General features: G+C 34.8%; 3 protein-coding genes across 3 annotated transcripts; 1 reads left to right on the forward strand and 2 right to left on the reverse strand.

Moving 5' to 3' along the window:
- Positions 1-2,480: 2,480 nt before the first annotated feature.
- Positions 2,481-3,924, reverse strand: PHYBLDRAFT_88909 (CYP509 protein; the record flags this gene model as incomplete). Its single annotated transcript, XM_018443702.1, has 4 exons — positions 2,481-2,527; positions 2,590-3,100; positions 3,183-3,508; positions 3,579-3,924. Coding segments are annotated over 4 exons (1,230 nt in total), but the record flags the coding sequence as incomplete, so codon positions are not given.
- Positions 3,925-6,488: 2,564 nt separating this feature from the next.
- Positions 6,489-8,576, reverse strand: PHYBLDRAFT_167383 (hypothetical protein; the record flags this gene model as incomplete). Its single annotated transcript, XM_018435633.1, has 1 exon — positions 6,489-8,576. The coding sequence occupies one exon, from the start codon at positions 8,574-8,576 to the stop codon at positions 6,489-6,491; it is 2,088 nt and encodes a 695-aa protein (XP_018293103.1).
- Positions 8,577-9,403: 827 nt separating this feature from the next.
- PHYBLDRAFT_144418 (CYP509 protein) lies at positions 9,404-9,831 on the forward strand (the record flags this gene model as incomplete). The annotated part of the gene is made up of 2 exons (XM_018431220.1): positions 9,404-9,449; positions 9,551-9,831. 2 exons carry the CDS (start codon positions 9,404-9,406, stop codon positions 9,829-9,831), a joined length of 327 nt encoding a protein of 108 aa, XP_018293104.1.
- Positions 9,832-10,330: the final 499 nt, after the last annotated feature.

Genomic DNA, 10,330 nt, shown 5'->3' on the forward strand with positions numbered 1-10,330 from the left:
ATAACTTTCTCAAGCTCAAGTATCTAGCCACTCATTTGGCTGTCTAAACTAATTCTCCTCTTTTAAACTAAACGCCCGTAGTCTCTACACAACTCAATGCTTATATTAACTATGAAACATGCATTTGATTAACACAATCCCGTAAAGTTAAACTGATCGAATAGTAGGAGGTGGCTGAAAAGGTTCCGGATTCCTGTTGGAAAACCGCTATAAGCTCAAAATGTTTTTTTTTCTTCGCATGCAATAAACGTTCCTGATTAATGTCTGATGTACAGCCATATATATAATTTATGCATTTTAAAGTCTATTCAATAATAGAATATCCAGTATAATAACATTAATTGATGCAATTGACAGAGGCATGTCAATCACTAATTACAGAGCGTATTGGTAAAAAATAATTATTAAGGATGTAAAGGCGAAATACTTGAAAGTCTGTAGACAAAATCATACACTTTATTATTATTTAAACAAAAAGAATTGATATGCGAATAATTTATTTATCAATGTATTGACTTTAATATCTCCAAATCTTCGTTAAATTTAAAGAAGCCTTTAAAGGTTTTATCAAAAGTACCTCTAGATTTTATTCAATTATCATGTCTTCAATTGATCCAATAAGTATTCTATCAATGTGCCTTTGAAAAATTTAAGGCTTGGTATATCGATCTATGTGTAACATTTGAGATCAACAATCAGGTTACTACCCCAAAAAAAAAGGAAACTTTGTATCCTGTAATATCAAACACATATGTAGCAAACGGTTTCGTATAAAATTATTATTTTTTTCGGTTTCCTAAAGATGGTCTCTGATTTTCAAGGGTACAATCATAATACGTCAAACTTTCCAAAGGTTTTCTTTTCTGTATATATATTTAAGCTATGTTACACATTTGATAAAAACTCTCGTACTTCTTGGACATACGCCAAGACAAACATTTGAAGAATTTAGATTTTATTAGATGCAGTAAGCCAAGTGGCATAATAATATAAGAAGAAAATAAGATAAAAAAGGAACTATTTTTAATATGCTATTATGTATGATGTATTAAAAATCACCAGCCAATAGGAATGTCCGGGTATATTCTGGCATTCCGGAAAGACTGGCTGTTGCGATTATAAGCTAAATTTTGGCTCCCTATTACTATATTTTCACACAAAATTATTTTTAGAATATCCAAAGAAGTAGTTGTTTATCTTTACAGCAAGGAAGAAGAGTTACAGAATGGAGAAACCAATCTTAACAGTTGGACATCTTTACCTTTCTTATATATTATTTGATCCTTTCAGTGAGATTATCCTTATAATTGTATGTGAATAATTTAGTCAAAATGTAGTGTGTCAAGTTCCTTGGAGAAGTTACTTATGCGCTTAAAACAATAAACAAACCTTCTAGTATGTATAGGTCTCAAAATCTATTTTCTTTTCACACCAACAAAGATGAAAAGAGCAACTCTATTTTTATCATTAAGCCAAAAAAGTAGTGTATATCATTCCATAAGAATTGCCATGATCCATTATGAATCCCTTGAAATATCGCGCCTAATCTCCTCTATCTCATATTGAATATGAAAAGAACTATGTGTATTTAACTCTCTGATATGAGTGTTTCTTGAATTTCTTGGTATGTTTGCTATAGTACTCCTTTTAATATTGAAAGTGCTCTTATATTTGTTTGCTTGTTTGTTTGCTTGTTTGTTTGTTTGTTTGCTTGTTGGATAAAACAACATGGATCATTTGATCAGTGACAAGAGGGATCTTTTATCGGCTAGTGTAGACTTCTGGCACATACCCGGTTTGTGCCAGGTTGACACCAGGTTCGCACCAGATATTAATATTCAATTCTAGTACAAGTCACGCATTCCAATTTTCTGATCCAAGAAACGTAAAAAAAAAGAACACTGTAGTCTGGGGTTTTTATTGACACGGTAAATCTTATCCACCGGTGTTTCTTGTATCGTTCATCGCAGTGAACTTCGAAGTAGTGACGTATCTGTAGAAATGGCCCGGAGTAGTTAAATAGCTCTTTTTACTTGTTTCTTAATAAAATTGTCTTTCTACCCGTATTCATTTTCTTGTCACCGAGTTGGACATTTGCACCACATAACCAACCCACCATGTGTCATTATTAAAACAATCAGACTTTCCATTTAATACATTTTCCATATCAAAATCGTAGTGTCGGGGTTGAATTTGAGTTTGATAATATTTAATAAAATCCTGCAAGATTTGACTCTTTGTTTTATCCATTGGTTTATCCTATAGTCCTTTAAATTCATACATACAACAGATTGGCAATCAACTGTGCCTGGGATTAATAAACTTCTTATTTCCTACAATAAATCATTAAAGAACTGAAGAACAAAAGTATGAAGATTTATGTATATAAAAATAATAGAAGCACTAGTTTAATATATTTTTTCAAATATAATGTCAAGAATCTTTGCTGACATGATTCCGATATTGTTGGTACGAAGTTCATCTTTGTGGATTGAGTCCTCTGGGAGTCTCCATGTATATTTACGCACTACAACAACGCATTAGATTTATATTGTTGAGATCATCATCATTCTTATTAATGCAACTTACGTAGCATGGAAATCATCACCCGCTGCTCAGCTAAACTAAAGTTCATTCCGATACATAATCTAGAACCACCGCCAAATGGCATCCAAGGCATTCCACTACTTGCTAGCATATCAGCTTCGCCTCCTGCTTTAAAGCGTTCAGGGTCAAAGGTCTCGGGGTCATTCCAGATCTTGGGATTGTGGTGCATGTTGTATATATCAGAAGTGAGCAATGTGCCTTTAGGAATAAAAACACCTTCGAGTTCGGTATCTTCCGCTGCTCGACGAGCAGGAATGGCTGTAACAGGGCCTTTGATACGGAGAGTCTCTTTGATGACCATATTGATATATGTCATATCTTTTGTTTCTTCTACAGTCGGTATCACATCTTGTGGTGCATCCCCAAGAATTTTGTGGGCTTCTTCTCTTGCTCTTTGTTGAATTTTTGGATACTTTGCAAAGAAGTAGATTATAAAAGACAGTGCATTTGCTGTCGTGTCATGTCCCGCAAAAAAGAAGATGCATAGATTGCTCTAAAAAAGGGATATTTAATATTACCACCAACATAAATTTTAAGGTTCTTCTTATTTTAAAATATATATATATATATCTCACCTGAAGCTCTCTGTCGGTCAGGGCAGCTCCTCCAGTCTGTGAGCCTTCGAGCATAAGGGTCAATAGATCCTTTTCGTTATCTTTCATGCTAGGGTTTCGCTTATTTTCTTTTAGTGCTTTGCGTTTCTTGACAATCACACCATCAAGCATCTCCAAAAAGCGATCAAGACTTTTATGAGACTTCCTTCGCTCAGGAAACAGCCATAGGAACTTTCTGTCAAGCACAGGGAAAAAGAACCACAATGGTTTTCCCATTCCCTTTGATATGCTGTTGTAGACCTGAACCCATTCATTTTCAGGCTCATCGGTTGCATGGAAATCGAAGTCTGTTGTATTGGAGATACATAAGACTACATATGCCTTTTTGTGTGTGCAGCCCTTTATAAATATTCTTACCAAATCCTGCCTGTCCAATAACATCCAACGTCCAACGCATCATAAGATTGGTAACATTAATAGGCCCCGTCTCGTTTTCCATTACTGAGAATAATCTTTGGACCAATCCTCCAAACATGTTTACTGGAATAGACTGATGAAATGCTGGATTCATCAGTTTGCGTTGGGTTTTCCAGCTGGCTCCATTCAATAATAAGACATTTGGACCACGCAAGAAACGGCTGGCCAAAGTCCCGTCTGTTCCAGGAAGCGGGTCTGACTTTGGAAAGATGTCAGTTCGCATCAACATCTTTTTGTTGGCTTCAGGACTGGCTACATGTACTGTCCATCCAAGACCGTTTATGCGCTAAAACCAAGAATTGGTTATTATACCATTGTATAAATATTACTGTTCTGTGGCTCTACATACCGCATATAATCCGTTGTTCTCTGGGCAAGATATTATGGGGATAACGAGACGTTTACTCAAAGATGATGTCGGTTCACCTTGCAGTATTGATCTCAACATTGTAAAATAAGAGATGTGTGGGAGGTGTCGGATTTCGTGTGGTGGTTCTTGTATTTTTTTAAATGCTAGATACCCTAATAGCAGAGCTACAGCGGACGCTATGGTTGTAGATTTGGCTTTGTCTTTGAGAGTTGGGACCAAGTATTTGCTGTACAACACCTGGAGCTGATTCAGGGTAAGCCCTGTATATCCGCTTAGCTGGTAGCTACTCATGTTTGAATTAATGATTATAAAAACTGGAAGGAAATAATAAAGAAGCTTTTTTTCAGGATTTTATATCTATGATAATATATATATTGATAAAATTAGCTAGGTAAATATCAAGTGGTGTGAAGCTATGGTTATTGTTATAAAAAAGGGGGGATAGAGGAGAAAGAGAAAAGTGCCGATAATTTATCCGTTGAACCCATGCAGTGACTACGGTTTCTTATATTGTGTTTCTACTGAAGAAACACACTGCTGGCTAAGCCAATTAATTAAGTACATAATGAAGGTCTAGAAGCCGGTTTATGACCTGCTTATATTAACAAATGTTTAATAAGGTTAACGGGATATCCATTTAGCAGTTCAGCTCTTCTGGTTTTCTCTCAATCAGAAGCTACTATGACTCCTTGATTTTAGGCACCTTGCATGTACTCCCGAAAGATGGAACAGCCACATTGTCTTATATATATATATATTGGATTTAAATGAATGAGAAGTTAACTTGGCATATGAGACTTGGAATATTCATCATACCCATTAGAGCTCTATATACTGATATTATATGACCAGTGCATTTTTGCACGATATACCTGAATAATCAATTAAAGGTTTCAATTTATTTTTCAAGATTTCATTTTTCTCAAACCTTTAATATTCCATCTTATTTTATTCGAGTGATAATATATATATACAGCTATAGCTCTTGAGCTTTTTAATAGATACATAGTCGGATCAATTTATTATAAGCAGCAACAGCAGCAGCAACAAAACCTTTTAATAAGTCTACATAAGTACCTGCACAAACCAAAATTTTAATATTACATTATATTATATTATTTATTCTAGTTAATTGATATATATTATATAAAGGCGCGTAAAATATTCTCTGCAAGCATCTCCTGCCAGAAAATGTATTTTTTGGACAATCGATTTGTACCTATTTTATATAATGTTTAACCGTTTTACTATTGTCTTTATTGTTTGTTCTATAGGGAGTTGTATACAGGTTTATCTGATTCTGCCTTTTTCTGTTTCAAGCTGTTCATTTATATTTAAACTTGGCACTCTCAATGACGTTCAGGGATCATACACTTTATTTTTTTTGACTTTTTGAACATAACCTCTTGTATTTGAAATATGTAGCTTCTCCTGAAACTGTCTAAATATTAACCCCAAGGCCTATATTAAAATAACCAATTTCTCTCTTCTCTTCTCTTCTCTTCTCTTCTCTTCTCTTTTATCACACCTGTGTGGTTGTGTGATCAGGTCAAAATCAGTTGATGTCGCAAAAAAATAAATACGGAACAACAAAAAGAGCAGCCATGTACAGCATATACGTGTTTTGCTGTGTATTCAAAAACTGCTACATACTATGTGTGTACTTGGTTTTTATGATATACCAACGAATATATTTGAAGCTTATAATATATAACTAGTCTAAGCCTTTGAAATCTATAACAAAGAACCGAAAGTCATAATCCTTGTTACTTTCTATATACCTGAATCGAGAATTTTTATATTTGACCTTTTTACTGAAAAAAAAATCTTATTATATTAACCTTGAAGAAATAAAATCTGAATGAATGATAGGGATATATACATATCTTTTTTTAGAGGCGTATATATTATTTAAGTTTTTTTTTACGATTTGTTCGTAAAATTTATTGATTGGATAGCTTATTTTAATGATTGTGCGTGAAATCGATCTTGGTTTTGCTCTTTTACTCCATTTACTAACAGTACTCGACCTGTATTCCATCATTCCTTCCGCATCATTAAAGTTATGATTGTTCTCTAAAAACTCCATTCCTATAGCCCAAACGTCTTTTATCTTCTATTGGTTAATGACCTACATCTTTGGCTTGTGAGGCGCTGTCAAATATGCGGCTGAATTATAAATGATAAAAATCTTTTGTTTCTTTTGTAAGACTGTCCCAAATAATTGGTATGGTGCAATCGGAGATAGGTATCAATGTTTTTGGATTTGTTTCAATTTTCTCCTGAAAAACTCCGCCAGCCAATTATGATTTAATATCCGACAACCTTTAAAAAAAATCAAAATTCAATGATATTTAGCACTCAAAACGTAAAGAATAAGCACAAAAGTAGAATTGATATATTTAATAAAATAATAATTAGAGATAAAGATAATTTATAAGCAAAAATAATAAAAAATAAAGAAAGTACAGATAAAAATTCTATTCTCTTCCTTCATCACGGCGATGAGAAGTATATTTTTTTTTTGTAAATTTTTTTACAACATCATTGGCTTCTTTCACGTTCATCTCTTGGCTGTATGCCTCAATGTAGCGCCACGAGCGGTTGTAATACCGGCGGATATTTGGAAGCTTACCAGCGTGATCCAGCAAAGTATGGATATTCTTATCCAGGGACTTATACGTATAGTCACACTGGAGGCTAGCTTCACGCTTTGCGGCACCCCAATACCTCTCAATCCAATTGCATTCGCAATGGAACTTAGGGTAAAGTTCAAATATATGACCAGAGTCTTCGACAGCCTCATGAAGAGCAGTTTTCTGTGACATAAAATCTGGTTGTGAAGCCAGAAAATGATGTGCACAGCACTTGCTATCTTCAGAGGCGTCTTTACTCTTACAGTCTAGTCGCCATTTCTTAATAGGATTATACGGATCCTTCTCAAGCCACAAACCACGCTCCTCCAGAATATGACGGACGCCTTTAACATATTTAACCTTATTTTGGACCCATTGTCCACTTTTCTTTGCAAACCATTCATCCTTCTCGTAGTACATTGATTGTACTTCCTCTACACCATTCCGGACAAATACTGTATCCCGCAAAGAACAAGGATCGTCGTCTTCAATCTCTTTGTCATTTAGATTCATTTTGCTTGAGATCAAAGCATTTTGACCATACGCTTTGTGATTTGTGCTTTGGTCAAATGAAAAGACGGCCTTGCACCCTGGGTGAATCAATTCAAAAAGAGGAATAACATTGTTTTTCAATTGCTTCAACATATCCGCACTCGTCCAGTACCCATCTCTGTCGGCCCCAGGGCGGAATACCTCTCGTGACGACCATGCCCCTCTAGCCATTGTTCCGTGGCATACGCACTTGAACTCACTGATCATGAGAGACATTCCTGGACCTTTCTTACGGATAGGATTTTCATCTTCCATTAGCCGCATGGTATCTTTCCCATCGTTTGCGTAGAATGTCGATTCATCGTGAGTAACAAGAACATGCTCTATTTCATCGGATCTAAGTACTGGCAAAACTACAGTTTCTTCATTTTCAGAAAAAGTTGCCATTTTCTTCTTGTACACCATCATTCTTTTTGCCCATTTCTGACGGTATGCAATCACATCCTCTCTTTCATGACCGTCGTAATAAATGTCTTTAGAGTTCTTTCTAAACACATAACCCCATTCATGAAGGTACTTCCAGATTGTACTTGTGGAAGTATTTCCAGGTATACCAAGCTTTCTTGGCAAAATATCTCCATCAATGTACTTCTTCACTTCGATAAGACTTCGATTTTCTGGTCTCTGGTTCTGAATCCATTTACAGATAGTAGACTTTATATCTTCATCCGAAAATAAAGAATGTCTTCTCAAATATTTTCCTTGTTGGTGTAAGGCAATTGAACGGAAATCAACATACTCTTTGGCATACTTTCTTATAGCAGCTGGACGATAAGTGTTTTTGTGAAGCCATATTTCCATCGATGCTTTCTCTGAAGCTTCCATAGTTTTGGCGCCTGATATTCTGTATCGAAGGTAGCATTCAACTGATTTAAGCTTACAGAGTTCAAAAGCATCAACTGACTGAGAAGAAGGACCTGCGCGAGTATAAGGGAAAATCTCTTTCTTAACATCTTCATGTGCAAGTTTAAGCACAGCAATTTTGTCAATCTGTATGTTCTCCAATTCACTATCAATAGATTCTTTTAATTCAATTGGAGCCTCTTTTTGAACTTTAATAAAGAAGCCTTTATCTGTAAGACGGTAGCTTCCTTGCGTATTTGAAGCATCATTATCTGCTTTTCTTTTTCTCCATTCAGTTGTTCGCGAATTTTTCTGATAAGTTCCACGAAGCGACTTATCAGCACCTTCATGCCATTTCAGCAGCTGGTTTGTATATGCAGCTGAAGTAACTTCTTCTGACATTCCCTGGAGCTCTCTGTCGTCCAAAACAATATCGTCTTCATGGTCAAACTCCAAGTCCACATAATCTTCATTTTCCAATTGTATTTTTTTAATAAAAGCTCCACTACTAGCCGATCTGTTTATTTTCTTTGCCATTGTTGATCTCTTTTTTGGACGAAACATTTTAGAGTGTTTTAAATATAAGTGTGTTAAGCTTGAGTAGTAACACTTGAGGAAGACCAAAATAATAAAAGGTACGCAATAAAAGTCAAAGTCACACGCACGTGATTTGCCTTTTTAAGAAATTATATTTAATGTCCGTCAGTGACAGCCATTTAACTTGTTTCAATATCGTAAAAACCGGGTAAACTCCGTTGTAAATAGGCCAATACATCCCAACTTTGAAAGTCTAAGACTTTTTATTCAGAGTAGTTAGAGCAATTGTAAACTCTTAATTCTATAGATAATGATCATATCTATCGAATTAAGAGTTCAGAATTATATTAACTTAAGTTTTGCAAAAGTTATAAACTTTTAAAAAATACCCAAAAACTTAGATAGTTATCTCCGATCGCACCATAATTAACAAATACCTTTTTATTTTCTTTGTTCAAACTTACCTTGTTCACTCTTTTGATGTGAATGCAGAATCTGTGACGATAGAGAACATAGTATGAGTACAATTAATGATGTTATTGCCAATAATTACACCATCATTTTGGGGCATTATTGTTCGAAGTATTTCTATCAATCTTATTGGCATTTAATATGCACGCAGTAGCAGCATTATCTGTGGGTCTGTCTAAGAAAGGCTGGCTGATAAACTTTACTCTGAACTCTTTGATAGATTGACTTGTGAGATCACTTAATAAGAGTTGGACTTGCTCATATGTCCTTTTGAATTCAAATATTCTGTTTTGTCTTTTCCGTGCTGTGGGATCAGTATTGTAGAGTTACAAGAACTTTTTTTTTACTTGCTCAAAATGAGATGGCTTTGTACAGATCACATGAATGACTTTACTCTTCCAGGTAAAGCTAGTCGATTTACAGGGCGATTGCAGACTTTAAATAACGAGTCCTTGGTAATATTTAACTATTAGCTTAGAGCAATGTCTGAATCTTCTTCGTAGCTACTCACGATACAACAGAAAATGCACAATCTCTTGCAATTTATTATCTTGCAAGAAACCTAGAGATTCAGCATAGAGAAAGAAAAAATGTCATAAATATTTCCGGAGAAGATAAGCAAGACATAATCCCCTCTGTAGACCAAACAAAGGGAATAATTTATATTAAGATGCCTATTAAGGCGACTCTGGGTATCAAGGAACCTATTCTTGCTACTCTAACCCAAATATCCCTTGGTGTTACAGTCACTGTAAACCTTGAAATAGTCCTTAAGAGGATTTAATAAATCCATTAATTTACCTGATCCACATCTGGATTAATTTCCCATTTAATAATGATGACGAATTGTACTATAAGAAGGAAAGAAAGAGTATATATACTCACTCACTCGCCTTGTGTAAGTTTGGTGACAGAACTTTTCTGATTATCTGATGGCAATAAAAGAAGCTTTTTAGAAAATGGTCGATCTCAAATATAAACCAAGAGAAAGTATTCGCTGAGGGCATGAAAACGAATTAAATCATTACAAACTTGTTTCAATTAAACAAAAAATAACTCATTATTATTATAAATAACGCATAGTAAAACTTAAATACCAATCTACCAGCCAAAACTGTACATTATGTGTGCCTAAATTTTAGCAAATAAATTTCGCAGGGGCGAAGGTTTGGCTGCCATGTGTATGTGTTTGTCAATTGCTTGCCAAGATTCAAGGAACGATAAATAAATACGTTTGTTAAAAGAATAGAACGATGAGAGTAAATATAAGTGTACAATAAAGA

The sequence above is a fragment of the Phycomyces blakesleeanus genome, assembly GCF_001638985.1.
Source record: "Phycomyces blakesleeanus NRRL 1555(-) unplaced genomic scaffold PHYBLscaffold_8, whole genome shotgun sequence".
Lineage (NCBI taxonomy): Eukaryota > Fungi > Mucoromycota > Mucoromycetes > Mucorales > Phycomycetaceae > Phycomyces > Phycomyces blakesleeanus.